The 23,500-nt window shown below is 39.7% G+C and overlaps 2 protein-coding genes and 1 non-coding gene across 3 annotated transcripts in view; 2 read left to right on the top strand and 1 right to left on the bottom strand.

The window, feature by feature from the left end:
* Nucleotides 1-197: 197 nt before the first annotated feature.
* Nucleotides 198-948, top strand: LOC141599507 (peptidyl-prolyl cis-trans isomerase 2-like). Its single transcript, XM_074419535.1, has one exon. It carries the CDS (start codon nt 267-269, stop codon nt 867-869), a length of 603 nt encoding a protein of 200 aa, XP_074275636.1. The 5' UTR covers nt 198-266; the 3' UTR covers nt 870-948.
* A 5,524-nt stretch (nt 949-6,472) lies between these two features.
* LOC141600814 (uncharacterized) overlaps nt 6,473-23,500 on the top strand; it is a 37,170-nt gene continuing 20,142 nt past the window's right edge. The window contains exons 1-3 of the mRNA XM_074421068.1: nt 6,473-7,083; nt 11,339-11,737; nt 11,849-12,154. Coding sequence (XP_074277169.1) covers nt 6,473-7,083; nt 11,339-11,737; nt 11,849-12,154 — 1,316 coding nt within the window. The remainder of the gene's footprint in view (nt 7,084-11,338; nt 11,738-11,848; nt 12,155-23,500) is intronic.
* Nucleotides 6,506-6,612, bottom strand: LOC141603459 (small nucleolar RNA R71). The gene has a single exon (XR_012525334.1). It is a non-coding gene; the product is annotated as a small nucleolar RNA R71 (small nucleolar RNA).

Consider the following 23,500-nt stretch of genomic DNA (forward strand, 5'->3'; position numbering starts at 1 on the left):
GATATTTACTTGTTTTTATGCCAGCATCTTTAAATGGAGAATTTTCCTTAGAAAAAGATGGTGGAATATGATCAAGTTGGGGCATCTAATACTATTCTGGATGTGGGTGGTGGCTTGTGGTGGACAGTTGGAGAGCTGGGTGTTGCAAAAGGAAAAAGGTGGGAACAAAGGTTTGTATATAAAGATCCCCTTTCACCACCACCCCAAACACACATCGTAAACAAAAAAACAAAAAAAAAAAAACCTTCAGAAGTTATAGACCAGCAATGAGCAATCCTCGAGTCTACTTCGACATAAGTATTGATGGCGAAGAAGTCGGCCGCATAGTGATGGAGCTCTATGCGGATGTCGTCCCAATTACGGCGGAGAATTTCCGAGCTTTGTGCACGGGTGAAAAAGGTGTTGGACTCAACGACGTGCCCCTTCACTTCAAGGGTTCCATCTTCCACCGGGTTATCCCAAACTTCATGTGCCAAGGTGGTGATTTCACTAATGGTGACGGTACAGGCGGTGAGTCTATCTATGGCAAAAAATTCCCCGATGAAAATTTTGTCAAGACACACGACAAACCTGGCATTCTGTCAATGGCAAACGCCGGGCCAAACACTAATGGCTCACAGTTCTTTATTTGCACCACCGAGACACCGTGGCTTGACGGAAAGCATTGTGTCTTCGGTGAGGTTGTGGAGGGCATGGAGGTGGTGGATGCTATCGAAGCAGTAGGTCAAGATTGTGGCCGGACTACCAAGACTGTAACTATTGCCGATTGTGGTCAGCTCCAGACTAATCAGACTGATCAGACCGATCAGACTGATCAGATTGTGATAGATGAAGAGGAGGATAATGCTGATTGTGTCGCGAATTCTTAATTGTATCGTATGTTTCTGTTTTAAGGTTATGTCTCTCTAAATAAATCAAAAGTGAGCTTTAAAGAAAGATTTTTACCCATATGAACTCCCATAAATTCGTATCGTTCTATCTTTTGTTCTAACATACTCCGTAGTTTTGTGTTGTAAAGGTGGGTTGCGTATATGTGAATCTGAAAAATTAGGCTATGTTTGCGTTTGTCATTGATCAGATACGACTTCCCAAAAGAATAACACTCCCATATTCCCGCACAGTTTTTCGCCCATATATTTCACATACTAAAATAAATCCACTTGCTATTTATTTTAGGGAATATCACTATGTCTGTACCTAATACGGAGTATGTTAGTTACTTTATTTAACAATATTTACCCTTTAATTATTCTAAACCATAAATAAGTATTTTCTTATTTTTTTACTCAAACAATTGTTTAAATTATAGTCACAATAATATCGAAACTAAGAATAAACAATTGGTCTCCCTTGTGACGGGTTACCATTTGTGACGGATATTTTGTGAGATAAAATGGTAACAAAATGGGTTAGTGGAGAAATGGGACCACATGAATAGTGATGCAGAGAGAGAAAAAGTGGGTACTTTGTGAGGTAAAATGGTATCCGTCTCTTGTTTGTGATGGATAGGTGCCGTCACAAACAAGAATTTGTGAAGAATAAAAGCGGTCTCTTATTTAGTAAGATAGATTTGTGTATGTGGCAACTTCAGGTACACAAACTTTAGGCAAGCAGAGAGACGGGGTATCAATTTCTTTTAAGATTAAAATACAAAAGATGTTAATTGTATTATTTGTTGGAAAATCTCCCGTTACTTTTAACGGGTTAGTTTTATACACTTTGTATTAGTAATAAACTAGTTTGGATGCCCGTGCGTTGCAACGGGGTAATTAACTTAGTTAAAAAAAACTGGTTATAAGGTCTTAATATTTACATCTTATGTCTAATCATTTATTTAGATATGATCAAAAGTCAAAACATCTTATTTAAGAGACGCAAAAGATGTTAGGTTGATACCTAAGTTCCAAGGATGCCTCATATTTATTAAGACCACTACATCTTATGTTAATCTTTCGATGTGGGACAATTCTATTATTTTTATATAATCCTACATTATTTTTCAATGTGAGACATATAACATACTAAGAAGTACACAATTTTATATATGTACAAATTATATGAAATCTATACGCTAATGATATCATTTTTACCACGAATCAAATTATGTTATTTTCATAATTTTCTTAATGATATTTTTTTGCCAAATGAAATGTAAAATTTTTTATATAAAAATTAGAAACATCACTTGAATATAATATAGGAAATAAATTTTATAATAATTAAAAGATTCTCCACTTTATTTTTACATCAAAAAATATTATTTATAATACTTTCCTAAATTAATTTTTAAGATCACCCCACCTTATGATAATTTTCTGATGTGGGACAATTCAACTATTTATATGCAGTATATTTACCACACCTACATTATTTTTCAATGTGGGACAAATAACACACGAAAAAGTACACCATCTTTTTTGCACCTATTTCGATATCCAACCCGATTTAATAATGAGAAAATATTATACTATCTATTTATATTCGTACGTTTTTTTCCATTTTTTGTCATAATTAAAATATGTACAAATGATATAATTTAAATTACATTTTTTTTCCTAACACGACTTTTAAGATGTAATTGAGGGAGCAATAGAATGTATAAACAAATGCAAAATATTTCCCTTTTCTGGTGCGATTTTGATTAATGGTTAAAAATTATGATGTATTTTAGTTACTCAAATGTAATGAGGCATAATAATTACCTATATTTGAAAGTTAAAAAGATTTAATTCTAATATTTATCAAAGTAAAAAAGCTCATTATTGATTTGTTTGTGGATTTAAGATCTTTTTATGCAACACTTGATTGTATTATAATTCATAAATTTTCTATTTTAGTGCAGAAATTATCATTATATGACACAAACAAATTTATGTATATTTAGCACCCATTTTAGTTTTTAATTATGACTTTGTCTTAAATAAAGTTATTATACTATCGATTGTCTTAAAATAAACATTATAATATCACTAATATAGTAATATATAATCGCTTTTATAAATATTTACGTGATTAATATTTGTATGGTATTGTTGTAACTAAGGTTTGCCGTTAATACAAACTCTTATGAGAACTCTCTAAGATAATTTTTAAGCGATTCAAAAGATTTTGGGTTGATACCCCTAAGTTATGACTCATATTTATAATCATGTGATACCTCACCTCATGATAATCTTCTAATGTGGGACAATTCAACTATTTATATGTAGTATATTTACCACACCTACATTATTTTTCAATGTGGGACAAACAATATACTTAGAAATACACCATCTTTTTCACACCTAATTCGACATCTAACCCAGTTTAATAATAATAATAAGCAAATACTATAGGAGTACTATTTATTAATATTCTTATAGTACATTTTTTTAACTTCTTATCGTAATTAAAATATCTGCAAATAATATGATACTATATTCTAATGCTAGCATTTATTTACCACGAATCTAATTATATAATTTTTCAAAAAAAAAAAATTATGTTACTTTTTTGCTAAATGAGATTGATATGTGAATTATTTACACCTTATTTCCCTCTTTCTTTGACGCATTCCGGCTCATAACGAGTCGGTTTCGTGTGCCTTTCCTTGCATTTGTGCCCGATCCCCGTACTTGTCATTTTGTGTGCCCTTTTGTAGGAACCGAGTCGAGTATGAAGGAATTGGGGCAAGAAAAGGCATTCTAATGCCTTTACATGAAGAAAAGGGAGATGAAGGATTTTGAAGAAGAAATCCTCTGCCGGCAGGCCGGCAGCCGGCCCACCGGTAGAGGATATGGCTATATGGAGAAACTGGAGGAAACCAGCCAAGAGAGTGTTCTCTGCCGGCAGGCCGGCAGGGAACACAAACCCATACTTAGAAAATTTCTGAAGAAGTTTTTTGGGCGAAAGTTGTGAAGACGCGCTGCCGACACGGTAGTGGCCAGAAATGGTCAACCGGCAGAGGGCACCTGTCATGAAGAATTGGAAGAAAATCTCAAGAAGCGGAATTCTCTCTGCGAGGCGGCCAGCCGGCCCACCGGCGCAGAAATTACTGAGTAACCTCAATTTTCCTCAATTTTTAACGAACGCTGCTGCAGCCAAGACTTTGGAGGTGGGGGCCCGGCCCGCCAAGACAGGAGCACTTTACACGCAAATGGGCTTTTCCATTCTTTCCTCCCTTAATCCAATGATAGCCTATAAATACCCCCTCCTTAAACCCTTTTGCACATAACCCTAGATCTGAGAAACATTCCATATTTATTGTAATACCTCCTTAATAAAGTTCTAATCTTTCAATAATTATTATTAATATTTAGCAAGAATTAGTTAGTTCTAGTAATAGTCAATTGTTTACACTTGTTTGTTGAAGTTTGTATTGGGGATTTTGAAGGGTTTTCCTTCTTATTAATCAATCAAGCATTCATCTTTCCTTTTGTTGGTATAATTCCTCTCCTTTCTTTTACTTGTTTATCATTTGTTTACATTTTCCTTGTCTTTTGATATTGCTATAACATTCATCATGTCTCCTCCTTGTGTTATTTGCTTTTCTTCTCTATTTAGCTTGATTTCCCTTAACATGAGTGAGTAGATTCCTTCTAGGGTTTAGGGTGATTCTTTATGGAATTTATGGGCATGATTCTTTGAATATTTTGGTCTTTGGTGAAATTGTTTAACTTTCCTATTCATTGCACTCAAGGTGTTTGTTGATTTGCTCAAGTGAAAGCTTTTGCCTTTCTTCCATTATTGCTTAATTCTCCCTTGGAATGAAAGTTTTTGGGGGTCTTGATGTATGTCTAGGATAGGGGTGTTAACGAGCCGAGCCGAGCCCGAGCTTGGCCTTGCTCGGCTTGTGCTCAAGAACAAAAATTCGATCTCGAGCCGATCTCGAGCTTACCCGAGCTTAAAAAAAATGTGCTCGTTATCAAGCTTGCGAGCTTTAACGCGAGCTCGAGCCAAATTCGAGCTCAAATCAAGCCCATATATAATTGCTAATTTTTTATTTTTTTTCTTCCAATATTTTTAATAACAAGGCTCAAAAAGTTATATGTAAGAATATTTGACAAATCGATGAGACATTTGATATGTATGGTACAAAGATATAATTATGATAAAATATTTTTACAACATATGAGGAATATCTTATCTAATCACACATGTTCGAGCTGCTCGCGAGCTTTTCGAGTCGAGCCAGCGTTTGCTCGGCTTGACTCGTTATGCTCTCGAGCCGAGCCCGAGCCCGAGTCGAGCTCGCACGAGCCGAGCTTTGACCGAGCTTTGACCGAGCCGATCTCGAGTTGCTCGCGAGCTGTCTCGGCTCATTAACACCCCTAGTCTAGGAGGGGTGTGATGCTTAATGAAAATTAGTACCCACCTTTAAGATAGCCAAGACATTGGTTCTTCATCTTAGGTTAATCTCTCACCATTGACCCTTTTTGATCTTCATGTTTGCCCCTAAACCATATTGATGACCCCGAAAGCCCTAGCTTTTAATTAACCGTATTCATTATCATCAACTTGTTTGTCCTTTGCTTTAGTGATTATAACCAAAACCCTTTCTTTTAATTTTGATTAAACTTGACTCTTAATCGAACTTTGTAGCAACCCCCGCCGTCCTTGAGTTCGACCCCGACTAAATACTACGCTTTTTCGGGTTTTACAAATAGTTTTGGTGTAGGAAGTAGACGACAAATTTCCTATCATCAAATGGCGCCGTTGCCGGGGATGGCGTTAGGTTATGCTTAGTTTTATTTAGAGTCTTTGCTTTAATCTTGTCTCAATTGTTAGTTTGCTTTAGTAGTTGATTGTTGTTTGTAGAGTGTGTGTGATTTTTGTCTTTCCCTAGTGTGTAAAAACACTAGGAGACTTACGATTTGTTAAGTGTATGCCTAGAAGGAATCACCAAGCTCTTCTATTCAAGTCCGACCCCGAAAGGCTTTTTAGAACCTTGAGGACTAGGACTCTTGAAAGAGTAAGGAATAATTCCACACAAGCAAACATTGATCAACCAAACTCACACATCCCACAAAATTTTGATACAACAACTACGATTCAACCAAATACCACAATTGAGACTTTAGTAGAGAATCCCTTTCATAACTTCCTTAATTACAATAGTCCACCTCAAACACCACCACATCAAGAACCAAACCACCTACCACAAATGGCTCTTAGAGATCACAACCGGCCTAACCATAATGATTCATGTAATCCCATCAATTTTGGCACCTTGGCCCCAAACAACTTTGAAATGCATCCCGCCCAAGTCGGGTTAGTTGAGAAGGACTTGTTTGGAGGTCATCTTGAGGAGGATGCCCATGCTCATCTCCGGAAGTTTAAGAGGAAAGTTTCAATGATGAAGAAGAATGGGGTGTCCGAAGACACCTTGAGAATGATGTTGTTTCCGTTTTCATTGACGGGCAAAGCGGACCGGTGGTTGAACATTCACCCACCGGATACTTTCACTACTTGAGATGACTTAGCCCAAGCATTTATGGCCAAGTACTACCCTTCCTCAAAGACCGCGATGCTCCGCAACGAGATCCATACGTTCCAACAAGAGAATGGGGAGTCCTTAGGTGAGGCTTGGGACCGTTATCAAGATTTGATAGCAAGTTGCCCCCACCATGGAATACCGGAATGGTACATTACTCAAACTTTCTTCCAAACTTTACTACCAAGAACTAAGGAGATGGTAAATGCCTCCGCGGGGGGAGGTTTTGACCACTTGAGTGATGAAGAGGGCACGACATTGATCAAGAAAATGGTAGACTCGGAGGCAAACTATGGTTCTAGAGGGAACATGCTACGAAGGAACGGGAAATTTCCTAAGGAAAATGCCTCCAACTCCGAGACAAATGCCAAGCTCGACTTGCTCACAAAGCAATTTGAGAAGTTTTCAAAGAATCAAGTGAACCAAGCCGCGACCTCATATGGGCCGCCCATGGAAGAAGTTGCTCAAGTCGCGAGTTGTGAACTTTGTGGAGGAAGTGGTCATACATATGACTTGTGTGGCAACAATTACAATGGTGCCTATGAAGAAAATGCTCAAGAGGTGAATGCTTTTCAAAGCTACAACAACAATCCTACACTACAACAAATAAGGTAATTGGCGACCATATAAGGCGACTGAGAACAGTCGCCATTTAGAATAAAGCGACTAAGGCCCGTCGCCCGCACTTCGTAGCAAGGTTTGGTCGCTTTTGGCGACAGGCGTTCGTCGCCAATTTTGGCGACTGAATTTTTTTAAAGCGGGCGATCGAAATTGTCGCCAAAATTGGCGATGTCATTAGTCGCCAATTTAGCGATCGCCATTTGTCGCTTTTTAAATATACACGTCATCTCCATATCCTCCAAAATGGCGACGGGTAATGGTCGCCATTTTGGCGACAGAACTTGTCGCCATTTTGGCGATCGATTTCCGTCGCCAATGGCACGATTTCCGTCGCCAACGCCCCTAAAATTAATTCATGATCGAGAGACTTAGCGACGGAATGCCGTCGCAAATGCCCAGTGTCCGTCGCCAAAATTACATGTTTTTTTGCCTAAAAATCGTTTTTTACCTAGCCAAATACGTAAAACCTGCAAATAAACCAACACTTCCAGCAGAGAACACATGGGAAGCCAACACAACCAAACTTGATAAAGAAAATCAAGTTCCATACACACAACTACGAGTTCTACGAGTTTGGTCATCTAACATTATCCGGGAATAACTACGAGTTCTACTACATAACTACGAAACAGGGAAACTTGCTCCCGCTCCACTACCACCTCCATGATTAGGATCTCTAGGATCCTTTGGTTGCGGGCGCCACCCAGTGTTGCAATTGGCGAAGAAGGAGTTCATCCGTTCCATTTCCTCCTTCATCCTCCGAATTTCAGCATCTCTCTCGGCATCCCACCTCTCCCTCTCGGCATCCTGCCTCTCCTTGGCGGCTAATTGAGCTTGGAGCACACTCACGACACTTGGGGTATAAGGTTGTTGTTGGGAGGAAATTGACCCTCTTCTTCTTGTAGGAGGGTAGAAAATCTCCTTTGCCGACCCGGCTCCATACACATCTCCATACCAAAAGGGTCAAACCCATCCGTACACAAGCCAAGTCTCACATTGCGAGGTTCCTCGGCAAAATCGGGATATAACCTATCAAAACGCTTCCACTCCTCCCCGTCACTCGGATGACACATCTTTCCTGGTGTACGAGGATTTTCTTTGTGCCATCTCATTTGGTTGGCAAGATTTTTCGTGGCATACATTCTTTGAAGTCTAGGAGCTAATGGAAAATAAATTAATGTGTTTTCTGATATTGGTTTCTTTCTCTTTCCACTCCTTTTATTACCCTTCTTCCCCTTCAAAACAATATTTCCTTCACTTGTCTCATATCTATCCCTTTGACATTTCTTACATTTGTCAAGCAAAGCATCATCTTTCCAAAAAAGCATACATCCTTTAGGACATGCATCAATCTTTTCATGTGGAAGTTGAAGACCTTTGACCACTTTCTTGGTATTATAGAAATTTCGGGTCATAACATTATTATCGGGTATAACATCCTCAACCAACGTAGCAATACTATCAACGGCTTTAAATGGCATATTATACTCACATTTTAAAGAAACTATCCTGGATGCAACTTGTAACAATGTCATTCTACTCCCCTCATATAAGGTTTTTTCGGAAGCACTTAGCATGTCAAAAAAGGCTTTTGCTCTTGGGTTTGGTTGTTCTTCATCAATCATTGGTACACGGTCGTCATTAATGAAATCATTAGACTGAAAGGCATCAAGTACCATTTCTCTATATGGGTTCTCATTTTGTTGGATTTGAGGTTCTTCGGGATAATATTTTTCTCCATGGGAGATCCAATTGTAGTAGTTTGGAAAAAAACCATTTGTAACAAGATGCTCTTCTACTTCAATGTCAAATAAATATTTTAAGTTTTTACATTTAGTACAAGGACACCTAAGTTTATGTTGTTCCAAATCATATGAATCTTGACATCTAGCAAATTCAATAAATCCACGAACTCCCTTTACAAATCTAGCGATAGGACGTTTCTTCTTATCTACTCTTTCTCCGTACATCCAGCTACGTTCAGATCTCTTCATTTTAATCTATAAGCAATATATAGCAAACTAACCATTTTAAATAATAATATTTAATTTCAACAAAAAAAGCAATGGTTATCTCATCCTCCATTTTATGCTAATTTCAAGATTTCAATTGGGTCCTTATCACTCCAACCTAAACCCATCAATGTACGTTTCAAGTCACTAGCAAACACACATTTGTGAATTATTAATGAGAAAAAAATTCGGCAATTCCCCTTAGTTCTCCAAATACACAATGTGGAAAAGATACATATTCCACATATGTATTCAGAGAACATTGGAGAAATTTGCAACCAAATTCTTTTCTCATTAATAAAATCACAACTATGTGTTTACTACCTAAGTGACTTGAAACGTACAAAGACAGTCCCAAAATGGGGACTATTCAAGAATTGCTCCTAATGAGTAATTCTTGAACGGGTACTAGGTCATTATATATTAAACAAGTTGTCAAAATTATAAGGCAAATTTATACAATCCCTTAATCAAATGACATTACTAATTTAACAAATTTATACATCATGCTCATTCCATTCAAGAAAAATGCTAATTAATTTTTTAAAAATGCTAATTAAATCATTCTAACTTAATTAATTTGGTTAATTATACAAGTTGTCAAAAATGCTAATTTCTAACCCTAACTCAAATTAATTAACAAAAATGCTAATTAAATCATTCTAACTTAATTTGGTTAATTATAAGGCAAATTTATACTACCTTCATAAAACTATACTACCTTCAACAATACTACTTCAATATTACTAAAACTAAGCATCACTAATCAAATCACATTACTAATTTAACAAAAACCCCAATTTCTACCTTCTTAAAACTATACTACCTTATACAATCCCCTAATCAAATCACATTACTAATTTAACAAAAACCCCAATTTCTAACCCTAACTCAAATTAATTAACAAAAATGCTAATTAAATTACAACTACATACAATAATAAGCATCACTAATGTATAAATTACAACTAGATACTAAATAAACATCACAACTTAAACAAAATATGAAGGATTGAAGTAATTAAATCGATTTGAGTCGAAAACAAACCTTTATTATAAACAAAGGGTCGGTAGGGATGTAGTGTGCGGATGGCGGCGGCGAGTGGTGGCGTCCGGTGGTTGTAGTTGGTGGTGGCGTCGGATCGTCGGACAAACTGCTGCGTTTTTTTTTTTTTAAGTTGTGATTGAAGTGAATGAAGGGGACGGGGTGAAGAAATTGGCGAAAAAAAAATAAACAGAGGGTTGGCGACCGTTTTTGGTCGCCAAATTGGCGACGGGTTTTGGTCGCCAAAATTGGCGATCGATTTGTCGCCAATTTGGATAATATTGCGTCGCCCGTGGATTTCATACGGATTTTTGGATAAAAAGGTATAGTCGCCAAATTGGCGACGGATAGTGGTCGCCCGCTTTTTTTTTTCCTGTCGCCAATTTGGCGACTGTAGTATGTCTGTCGCCTTTATCGTGTTTTCTTGTAGTGCTAGACCACCAAGGCCTCCTTACAACAACCCGAACACCTACAATCCAAATACCAATTTCTACCACCCCGGGTTAAGGAACCACCCCAACTTTAGTTGCAAAAGCACCAATGTTCAAAACCCCCAACATCTCCAACCACAAACCCAAACCAATCCACCCGGTTTTGCTCAACCAAGGGGAATTCTCCCAAACCCAAGAAATAATTTTGGAAATCAAAACCAATGGTCAAGCAACATTCTACCCCAAAACTATGGCAACCAACAACAAGGGCACCAAGAGTTTGGTGGAAACCAAAGCAACCAAGGGTTTTACCAAGGAAATCAAGTAAACCAAGCAAATCAAGGATTTGGGCAAGGGTATGTTCAAGGGTCTCAAGAACAAGGTCAAGGATCAAACTTCAACAACTATGGTCCGAGAGGTAACTTCCAAGTGGGGCAAAACAACAACCAAGGTCCCAATGCTAGATATGACTATGGGTTCCCTTTACCCATAGCCAACCAACCTCATCAAGAACCCCAAGGTGAGCTCTCTCAAGTGGAGCTTTTAAAGATGATTAAGAACATGCAACTTCAACATAGCCAAGAGATAGCTAATTTTGCAAAAGCTACTCAACAAGAACAAACAAACTTGAGAGCTACATTTCTTAAGGACATGAGGGAAATGGAATCTAGGATGGCTTCTCATGCTATGGCTAACCCTCAAAGGCCGCCCGGTGGTTTGTTGGCTCAAGGACAAAGCTCCAAAGATGCCTCAAATAGCCACCATGCTCATGCGGTAGTGCTAAGGAGTGGTTTAGAGCTTGAGGACCCTTACAAAGACCTTGAGTTGGAAGTTGATGAAGATCCCAAGGGGAATGAGGTAGAAATGGATGATGAAGAGGAAAGCTCACCCATTGAGGTTTCGGGTAAAGCTAATGAAGACAAGAAAGGAAAGAAAGCTTGTGAAGATTTGACTAGAAGAGGAATTCAAGTGGACAAGGATGGTGATGGATATGTGGAAGACCTCCCTTATGAGGAGGAAGCTATTGAAGAAATACCTTTGCAACATTCCAAAAAGGTAACAAAAAGTTCGGCTCCTCCAAAGGTATCTTCCAATTCCCAACTTGTTTCTAAAATTCCTTACCCTTCAAGAGCAATAAAGAGTAGGGAAAACCTCAAGTATGCCAAATTTTGTGATATGCTTGAGAAACTTGAGGTTACCCTACCCTTTACGGAGGTGATAATGAACATGCCAACCTACTCAAAATTTTTAAAAGACATTTTGACAAGGAAAAGACTCTTGGGTGACCAAGAAATAGTGGCTATGGAAGAAGCATGTAGTGCTCATATCCTTAACAAATTGCCCACTAAACTTGGTGATCCGGGAAGCTTTTCCATCCCTTGTGTAGTTGGCGGTGTTCCTATCTCTAGAGCTCTTTGTGACTTGGGAGCAAGTGTTAGTGTTATTCCTTTGAAAGTTGCAAAAAGGATTGACATTCAAAACTTGGCTCCCACTACCATGACCCTCCAATTGGCGGATAGGTCCGTCAAACGCCCTATGGGGGTGCTTGAGGACGTGCCCGTCAAGGTTGGAAGGTTTTTGATTCCCACCGATTTTGTTGTCCTTGATATTCCGGAGGATAGCCACACTCCCATCATCCTAGGTAGGCCATTTTTGGCTACCGGAGGAGTACTCATTGATGTGAAGAATGGGCGGCTAACCTTCCAAATTGAGGGCAACAAAATCGAATTTAACTTGCCAAATTTGATGAAAGGTCCAAGTGTAGAAAGATTGAGCACAATCGAGGTAATTGATGAAGTAGTGCACGAAGTAGCCCGTGAAGAGGCGGAGATGGAAGAGGTTTTTCAAATCTCTTTGCATGATGAGGCAATGAAAGAGGATCACGAAGTTGATGAGGAACTATTAAAGAAAGTGGAGGGCTTTCTCCCTCCAAAGGTACAACTCAAACCCTTGCCTCCCTCACTCAAATATGCTTTCCTTGATGAGGGAGAGGCCTATCCGGTGATCGTTAATGCTAACCTAAAAGAATCCCAAGAAAAGAAGCTTTTGGAAATCTTGAAAACTCATAGAGGAGCACTTGGGTATAGCATTGATGACATCAAAGGTTTAAGTCCGAGTTTGTGCATGCATAGAATAGTTTTGGAAGAGGGGAGTCAACCCAAGGTTGACGGTCTTAGGAGGATTAACCCAAAGATGGCCGAGGTGGTGAAAAATGAAGTGTTGAAACTCCTAGAGGCCGGTATTATATACCAAATTACCGATAGCAAATGGGTTAGTCCGGTCCACGTGGTACCCAAAAAGGGGGGGATACAAATGGTTGAACAAGAGGATGGCACCACCCTACCCACTAGACCCGTGACCGGGTGGCGAATGTGTATTGACTACCGCAAGCTCAATGCCGCCACCCTCAAAGACCACTTCCCAATTCCCTTCATTGACCAAATGCTAGAAAGGCTCGCGGGCCATGCATATTATTGCTTCTTAGACGGTTATTCCGGGTTTTTCCAAATTCCCATCCACCCGGATGACCAAGAGAAGACGACCTTCACTTGTCCAATAGGGGTCTATGCCTACCGTAGGATGCCATTCGGGCTTTGTAATGCGCCCGGCACCTTTCAAAGGTGCATGATGGCAATATTTTCCGATTTCCTTGAAAAAAGCATGGAAGTCTTCATGGACGACTTTAGTGTCCATGGAGACTCGTTTGAGCTTGGTCTTGAGAACTTGGCTTGTGTGTTGAAACGGTGTGAGGAGCATAACCTCGTCCTTAATTGGGAAAAGTGCCATTTCATGGTTGAGGAAGGGGTTGTCCTCGGTCACATCGTTTCAAGGAGGGGTATTGAGGTCGATGGGGCCAAAGTTGCGGTCATAGAGAACTTGTCACCCCCTTCCAATGTCAAGGGAGTGAGAAGTTTTCTAGGCCATGCCGGGTTTTATCGGCGTTTTATTAAGGATTTCTCAAAAATAGCAAAGCCCCTAACCTCATTACTCCTTAAGGATTCCCCCTTTGTGTTTGATGATTCTTGTCTTGAAGCTTTTAATAGGTTGAAGAGAGCATTGGTCACGGCACCGATAATTCGGTCTCCGGATTGGAATCTTCCCTTTGAGATAATGTGTGATGCTTCGGACTTCGCGGTTGGTGCGGTACTTGGGCAAGTTGTGGATAAAAAGCATCATGTGATATATTACACAAGCAAGACTCTTGATCAAACTCAATGTGGATATGCTACCACCGAAAAGGAAATGTTGGCAATTGTTCATGCCGTGGATTGTCATTTAAATTTTGCATATAGAATAGAGCATGCATTGCATTTTCAAAATAAAAACCAACTAAAAAATTGAAAAATGACTAAAACCACCAAAAACATGTCTTTTATTTCACTCAATTGCCCTCCCATGTAAATGAATAAGTGTGGGGAGGGCCTAAAAAAAAAAAAAACAAAAACATGCATTTTAATTTCCAATAATCAAAAATACCAAAAATATGTTATTTTTATTTTCAAAACTTCAAAAACCACCAAAAATATGTTGTTTATTTTTCCTATTCTCTCCCTATACTTTGTTCCATTGAGGACAATGTAAATTTCAAGTGTGGGGAGGGAAATATCACTTTGTGAATATTTGTTTGCACCTTTAAATTTGTTAAAAATTCAAAAATGCCAAAAAAAATTGAAAAATTTCAAAAACCACCAAAAATATTGCATTGTATATATATGTTTGTCTAACAAGTGGCGCAGGCACATACGGGACATTTGAGACATTAGGAGACTAGAAGACCGATCGGTTTAATCTTTCCTATCTCTTTCTCCTTTACTATTCTTTTCCTTTATATTGTTGGATATATGGAGGAGGATGGGCTATGTTGATGAGGATGTTCCATTTTGGAACTTGGTGTGTGTTGCTTACGTGCTGCTAGGTTTAGATAATTGCTGCATGTTTATTTATGTTGCTAGTACTTAGAAATGCATTTCGTATCTTGTGAATATGTGTTTGTTGCTTTATTTACATTTTGCATCGAGTTTGTATATAAATTTTTGAACAAAATGTGGTCTAGGAAGGGAGCATGATACCTCAATGATGATATTGTCTTGGCCTTGTCTTTCCCCTCCTATTGGCTCGCACCTTGTGACACCCTCGTTATACACGGGAAATGAGGCTAGACCGGGGAGTTTTGACCACCTTGTGAGACCATAGACCGTAGACTAGGCCCAGATTTCGACCTAGCTACTCAAATGTGAGGATTAGAGCCTCCTAGGACCGGTACATCCATACCCGGTCCCCCTTTAGGTGTGAGTAGGCTCCTCGCGTGGCATGTTACATCACGACGCATAAGCATGGCGTCCTTTCCTTTTAGACCATGAGATGTTCATTTTTATGCATATTTTGAAACAACAAGTTGCATTTCATTTTTTGAGCCTCACATTGCCAAATAAGCCTAATTTTTCGACCCTTTAGACTAGGACCGATTTTGTTTACCCCTTTTGAGCCTTGACCTTTCATTTGATACCTACGATACTAACTACAACCCAAAAACAACCGACCTTGATCAAGAAAGTTGTCTATGAGTTTTGGTAGTATGAAGAAGGGGATTTGAATCTTGGTTTAGTGGATGTGCACAATCCACTTGAGTTGAAATGATGGCTTAGTTTGATTTGCTTTGAACGAAGAGGTTTAGGAAAAAAAAAAAAAAAAAAAAAAAAAAAAGGGGTGTAATGAAAAGAAAAAAAAGGAAAAAAAAAATGCGTTGCACCTATACTTTGATTGTTGAGAAAAAGCCGAGCAACACTCCTTATGCATCATTAAAGGAGTAGAAAAAGGCGTTGCAAAATAAAAGGGAAATGATGTTTTTCCAAATAAATCGGATTTTCAAATTTTTGTGTGATTTAGGCAACTTATATCATGTTCTTTTTGATTCATTCATTTGTTGTAATAAGTTGGGAAGAAAAGGGAAATTTTGACAACTACTTGATCTTAAGCTCCAAATGATCCATAACGGTGCTTGCACCAATCCCGTTTCGACCCATCACCTAGCCCCGTTACAACCCTTGTTTCTTTTATGCATATTTTCCTTTTTTGCATCTCATTAATGGTCTTGTAGGAGTAGATTCCATGTTAGATTGCGGGCATGTCTCACGAGTCGAGTAGATGAGTGATTTTGGTTACTTTTTGCACAAAAATCACCCGTTCCAAAAACAAAATGAGAGATTAGCGAAAACCGTGAGGAAGTCGGTAGTCTTGGTTCCCTTAGTCATGGGTCAATTTGGTTGAATCTTGAGTGTGTCATGTGATTCTCGAAGGTTAGGCTTTGTTTCCCTCTTTCCCGCCTTTGAATTTGTTTCCTAGGCATTTGGTTGTCAAATTGCGGTTGCTTGAGCCACCATTAGGGCATTGACACCCCGCCGAGACTATGAGATGGTATCTCCCGACCAAAACCTTTAATCGTTCAAAGTAAAACGGCCGCTTAGATGAGGAAAGCGGTTTGATTTTTGTGCTGCATCATATATGTTGACTTGTGCTTAATTGAATGTTTGCATCAAAAATTTTGTAGCAAGACCCAACTTGCCTTGCAATAGGGCACTCTCCCCTCATGAGTGCCAAATTGTGAGTTGAAGGGGCGTTGAGTGCGCTAATACTCGATCGGCTTAAGTAGTAGTTTAGTTGAGTGATGCTTATATTGTGCACTCACTCTCCTTGTCTATTTTAGTAGGGACTTGTGCATTGATTTTGGACTTACTCGAGGACGAGTAAGGTTTAAGTGTGGGGAGGTTGATATGTGAATTATTTACACCTTATTTCCCTCTTTCTTTGACGCATTCCGGCTCATAACGAGTCGGTTTCGTGTGCCTTTCCTTGCATTTGTGCCCGATCCCCGTACTTGTCATTTTGTGTGCCCTTTTGTAGGAACCGAGTCGAGTATGAAGGAATTGGGGCAAGAAAAGGCATTCTAATGCCTTTACATGAAGAAAACGGAGATGAAGGATTTTGAAGAAGAAATCCTCTGCCGGCAGGCCGGCAGCCGGCCCACCGGTAGAGGATATGGCTATATGGAGAAAATGGAGGAAACCAGCCAAGAGAGTGTTCTCTGCCGGCAGGCCGGCAGCCGGCCCACCGGCAGGGAACTGTGGACAGCGGGCCGCCCACGGGGGCGCTTGGTGAGGAGCGAAAACAAGCGTTTGCATTTTGTATGGAGTCGCCACCAATTTTTATGGGAAATTGGAACCGTTCGAATACCTCATGTCATGTCAAGACATAAAGTAGTGACATGAACACTAAACAATCGTTACCCTTAGCATTCTATGTCTAGAATGACTCTCGTGGATGCCAATGAACACGGGTGCTCACAGAGATCTGGAGTAAGGGGTGAGGGTACGTATTAGGAAGCTCTTTTGATCGAACACCTAATCCCGCCCGCCTCGATAGCGGCCTCTACTAATGATTAGGGAAGTTATTCGTACTTGATATATCGTCGGCTATATGCATGCAATGCCACATCCATAGATTAATCCTAACATGTGAAGGTTAATACTAAGTCGGTTGACACGTAATTAGCATACAATTGGGGTCGAAGTAGGATTTAAGTTCAATTACATGTGAAAACAAACAGACAAAGAAAGAAATACAATAATTATGAATTACAATAATGAAAATTACAATAATGGAAATTACATTAATTACAACGGAATAGGCGATTTATGTCGAAAATACCTTTAAAACGGATGATTTGAGAAAAAGAATAAAAGAATAAAAATTAAAAGAATTAACGAACAGGAATTAGCGATATTACGAATAATAGTTAGTTAAAATGTAAACTAATTAAACTAGGTCAAGGCAGAAACGGAGTTCAGGGACAAAACTCATCTCGAACAGCGCAGCAGAGAGGCGCGCCCTCGGAAGAGCGCGGCGATTCTTTGCGTCGTCTTTCCAAGGGTGAGTTCTGGCTGTGAAGCCGGAACTGCAAACCGTTAATGTCGATTGATAAATTTAATGATTGATTAAATTATTACTCGGATGAAAGTGATTAGCATGTTATTTAACATATGAATGGGTCATAAAACTGTAAAACATGGATGAGACGGAATTAAGATGGATTAATACAAGATGAAATAATATTAATGAGTCAAACAAATTAAATCAATTGATTAGGTTAGATATGATGATATATGACGAATATAACAATAAACAGATGAAAACTATACCAAAGGATCGAATTCCAGAAACCCAATATGAACAAATTGAATCTCTACAACCCGGAATTGAATTAAATGACGAAAACCCGCAAATATTGATTACTTGGGATTTAAGTCGGATTTATGATGATTAAAACATATTAATGAATGATGAATCTATATACATGTGAATTATTAATGATGATTATGACGAAGAATTTAAGGAAAACGAATGAAAACAAATAAACAAAGACGAATTACAGAGGACGAGGAAGAAGAAAAAAGAAGAGAAGCTGCGGCCCTCACGAAAAAGCGCGCAGAGAAGGCTGCGCTCCTTCAAGAGGCGCAGCAGTTGCTGCGTCTTTTCTCGACTGTCAGTATTCGAAAATCCGTAAAAAAGAGTTTTAAAGACGGTTTTAGAAATCGGTTTTAATGAGGTATTTTCGATATAAATCTTACAATTGTGATATGATAAATAAAATACAATAAATAAAAGAGAGATTATACACCCTCAGACTTACATGTTGACGAAACGAGAAGGACTAAGATATCGATTAGTGATGCTCGACGCGAATGCAAAGAAAGCGCCCTCGTAAGAGGAAAACGATTGATTAATTTAAGTTGATTGAGTGTAGTTGGTCAAATTGGTCGGTCATGCAACGGAGAGGTGGTACCGGAAGGATCCGAGCTTACGTGGTCGGAAGTCCAAGCACGTAGGCGCCAATTAGTAAGAACGAAGTCTAGAATGCAAAGGGAGAAGAGAAGGGCGGACACTCGCGTGAGAAATATGAGGAACGAAGGCTCCTATTTATACTAATCACACGACGGAATTATGGTAAGACTAGGATACGGAAGGAAAGATCCGGAAATAACCGACTTAGGTTAAAACACGGAAACTTGGACAAAAAGAAAGCCCAGGAAAAGCGCGCAGAGAGCTGCGTCCCTTGGAAGAGGCGCAACACTTGCTGCGTCCTTTCCCGGGTAGGTTCCTCTGCGCGTAGAAAACGCGTTTGACAGCCTGTCGTATTTTAGGCATAACTTTCTCTACAAGACTCGGATTAAGGTGATTTCGGTGGCGTTGGAAAGCTAAGAAAGAGATCTAGAACTTTCTGTGAAATAGGCCTGACCCAAAAAAGTCGTTATGACCTCGTAAAACGGGCCTAAAGGTCGGGTTGTCATTTTAACTAAATGAAATGCACATTTTGTAGCGTAAACTTTAAGTTTAGCCCAAAGAAGTGACATGAGACTCAAAATGATATATAATCTCAACATTTTATGACATCCTAACCTTAGTTAGACAAGCACATTGCTTTGACTCGGGATTTGACAGTTTTAGGAAATGAAGACGGTTTTTGACCCGGACTCCAAATGTACTCTAATTACTGCCAAAACGACCGTATCGGCACGTAGATGACAACTAAGAGGTAGACATTAATGTTTGAGCAATCACTTGACGATAATCTTACGAACTGTCACAAATCGTTCCGCGAATCAAACATGCGGCCCAATCATCACCGGGTGGTTTGCGGGAGGTGCAGAAACGAGGTGTCTCTGAGCCCCCACTTTGACCGAGGCTTGGACAAGGCGAAAGTCAAAGTATAGCCATCAGGTCAATCGAAGATTACAACCTGACGACTATGGCGACGCGAGGCGGCTCAAGGGGTCTGAACCAAGGACCTATCGTCGGGAACATTTTAGAGTCTGTCGACTATCGGGGAGGGTCGTTTAAAGTCCATTAGACTACGTAAGGAAGCTCGCCAGCCATAAGAAGAGACCATACCTGAGACTTCTTTCTCGAGATGCTTCTGGAGGTGCATAGGAGCTAAGGGTAAGCGTAGGAGCTAAGGCTAGGACCTAAAAGATATATAAGGATTTGTGCTAGGGTGTGGGGCCCTAAAGGAAAGCATCGACGGGAAGGAGGCCAAATATAAGTTCAACTTAAGGGGTAACCAAGGTTTAGGTGTAGGAACTCTAAGGAAGGTGATGATCTTAAAGGAATATGATCCTAAAAGGAAAAGGTGATCCTAAAGGAATATGATCCTAGGGGTAGAAGGTGATTCTAAAGGAATATGATCCTAAGGGTATAAGGTGATTTTAAAGGAATATGATCCTAAGGGTAGAAGTGTATGAACTCTAGGGAGTTTGGGAACTTAAAAGAAGTTATGTGTGTGAACCTGGGTGTACGAACCTAAAAGAACGGCTGGTATGAGAACTTAAAGGCTTGTGAACCTAAGAGGATTTGGGATCCTAGGGTTAAGTTTAGGAACTACTGGGATATTAATTCTTGTTTTAAACGCGTGCGTCTAGGCTTTCTGAGGTATGAGAACTCTAAAAGGATTTATGGGTTTATGAACCTAAAGACGTTGGTGTGGGAGCTTAAAGGTTTATGAACCTATGGGAAGCCATTTTGGGATCTAAGAATCTAGGGGTAAGAATCCTAACTTTGGGTTTACGAACCTAAGGAAGGAGGCTTTTGGTTTGGGAACTTTCGGAGAACGACACCTTTGTCGAACTCTATGAGGAAACAATAATATTGAGGATAGCAGGACGTCGGTAGAAACTGCTGGGGAATCTTCTTGCGTCGGTCTCAAGCGAACTCTGGCAAAAACTTGAGGTTGAATCTGCTTGCGTCGGTCTCAAGCGAATTCTTGTTGGGGAATATATTGACGATTAGGAACATCTTGATCGCCATGGAAGAAATCTTGAGTGAGCAATCTTTGCAAAATATCTTTTTGCTACTGGGACAAATATTTTGACGACTAGGAACATCTTGATCGTCATGGAAGAAATCTTGAGTGAGCAACATTGCAAAATATCTTGCTACTGGGAGAATGAAGACTTGGGTGAAGCCCCTAGTCGGAGCGAGCACTGCTTCTGATACTTACCTGCATGGTTAGTAGCCACACAAGAATGCAATCTAATATGCAAATAGGACATAAACACATATGCACGTAAGCAATTATCACATGGACCTCGAATGAGGAAACACACAGGCTTTGCAAAAGTTGTTTCTTTATAAAAGTTGTTTAAAACTTGTTCAAAGAAGTTTGTCGTTTGTAATGCGTTATGCATATTCAATGGGCTTTAGACATAGGACTTGACATGACACATACCTTATATGGACGTGACGCGAAATGTGGACTTAGGTTTGACTGACGCGACACTAACTTAGATTTGACGCGACACAAGGATGACCTAGACAGACTTTGCTTAAGTATGCGCAACCCCTAGCCAAGTAGGGGTGACAATGCGTATCAGTTCCAAAGGTATAAGAATTGCAAGAAAGATGGGGGCGTATAAAGGCAAGGCATGAGCCATGGATCATCTGTCTACTAGGACTTCTTTCACCACCGTTTGCTGTAAAAGAGACCCTTCTTGAGGCACAATGACTTGGAGAATTGATATAAGACCTTTGTCATTGTCCGGACCGAGTACTAGCTAGACTTAGAGGAATAAAGGAAGAGTGACATCTCGGAATAGAAGCCCCCAGGATGAGAAGATGACTCTGGAATTTTGGTAAAAAGAAGATGGGGCGACAATAAGGAGCCCCCAGTATAGAGGTGTTGTTTGTGGAAGGGATGTTAATTGAGGTTGGAAGGTTGAAAATTGTGATGGTTGAGATGGTTGAAATTAAGAAATGGGGATGGTTGTGTCCTTGAGGACTGCCTACGTATTCACGTGAAGTGAAATCAAACCAGATCGTAGTTCTGAGGTTTGGTTAATTTTGTTTGGGTGTTGTGGTTGTATCCTTCTTGTGTAAGAAAGGACTGCCTACGTATCCACCTGAAACGGTGAAATCAAACCAGATCGTAGTTCAAGTGTGTGCCTAAGCTATGCTGTTAGGACCTTAAAGTGCAGGGGTCACAAGGGTAAATTTCCTTTGGTGACTCGAAGAATCGATTTGAGATGACTCCCTCCGATCATAGACCAAAGAGGTATAATTAAGTTTGTAAAAATTTCCTTGTCGTGTGAGCACACTTAAAAGTGGACCCTAAGGATGAATATGGAGTATTTGAAGACTCCGTGTTTGGGTCAAGGTGAAACTGGATTGGATATTTGGAATGTGGAGCTCGGTAATAAGAGGCTTTGATGAACAAATCTCTGGAGCTTGATTTTGTGGAGTTAAGGCTTTATGGGATTATGGCTTGTAATGTGGCTTGGAAATGGAGTCTCTTGGCTTGATGTAGCCTGAGCACGTAAAGGTAGGTTAAAATGACGTGGGTTCAAGTTTCTATGTCTTGGCCCTAAAGGATGGATATACTTGACGAGCTTGAGAGGATTCTCAAAATTCCTAACTATCTCCCTGGTAACGGTCTCGAGAAGGACTTAGGGTGTGATGTGTGAAAGGCTAAGTGAGGGGTGCTAAATGACCATCTTCATTGATGTCTTGATTCCATATAGACTTCAGCGGTATTCTGTATAGCATTTGATTCCAGGCTTGTTCTTGATTCAGATTTGGATTCTTGGCCTAGGGTATATCTTGGATTTCTGCTCAGATTTTTTATCAGGTTTTGAAGGATAACGTTGTCTTTGGATATTGACTTGACTTTCTTGATTGAGCCTTTCTCATTTTGACTCTTTTGTGTTGGATTATGGGCATAATTGTGGCCTTCGATATTGATTTTGGGTATTTCTATTGATTGAGCCTTTGTCTTTGATCATGGCTCGTATTGTCTTGGACTTTCTTGCTACCATGTACTTGAGTCAGACTAGCACCTTTGGATGTGAAACGGGTTGGTCTTTAGTAACACGGGTTGTTTATTGTGGGGAATGGGCTTGCTTTCCGTCATGGATCGTTAACAAGGGAGATGGTCTGGATTCGTCTTAGAATCTCTTGAGATAGGCTCGTTTAAACTGGGGTCATATTGTGGTTTCTATTGCCAGACATGGAATAGGTAAGGAAAATGAACACGGAGTCTTAGGTCATGTATGACTTAGAACGGAACATCATTTAAGTGTACTCACATCGACTGTCATGTGTTGTTGTTCGTTTTAAAATGTCTCAAACCAATTCTTGTTGTCACAGGAAAAGGGTAAAGGAAGAGACAGGATAGAATATGTGGATTGAAAAGTGTGCTTTTATTGAGATGAAGAATAAATGTATTTAACATAGACTCAAGAAGACATGTGACTCGTGGGACAGCCCCCAGGTTGTCACCAGGAATGAAAATGGACACGAAGAAAGTTACTAGAACAAATATGAGATAGAAAGCCTAAAACTCGGACTCGGACTCGGACTTTGACTCGATCCTAGAACTAGACTCGTAATCATCGGCCCACGCTTGGACATTTTCTCTTCCAGCAATTGGCTTCGACATCCGGCTTTGAGCATTCACCCATTTGAGCACCTCGTCCTCATCATTGGGAACATTGGAAGGATAACAGTCAAGAAGAGTTTCTTGATAAGTGGTATATCCATGAGGATTGCCTAAGCTACCTTGTGGGTTAAAAGTAGAGAGAGACAATTTCCCGCTTTCGATCATGTCTTGGATCACGTGTCTCAATTTGAAACATTTCTCTGTATCATGTCCTTTGCCCCTGTGATATTGGCAATAGGCATTCTCATCCCAGAACTTGGATTTCCTTTCTGGTTCGGGAGTAGGTCCTATAGGCTTCAACATTTGTTGTTCCATGAGTCTCTGAAGGGCATCGGCGTACCTAATACCAATGTTGGTAAATTCCCTAGGAGGTGTGCCTCTATTTTCGGAAGCCTTTGTAAATGACCTTGGAGGGTTGTTAGGTTTCTTTGATGAA

This window comes from Silene latifolia, chromosome 9, assembly GCF_048544455.1.
Source record: "Silene latifolia isolate original U9 population chromosome 9, ASM4854445v1, whole genome shotgun sequence".
Classification (NCBI taxonomy): Eukaryota; Viridiplantae; Streptophyta; class Magnoliopsida; order Caryophyllales; family Caryophyllaceae; genus Silene; species Silene latifolia.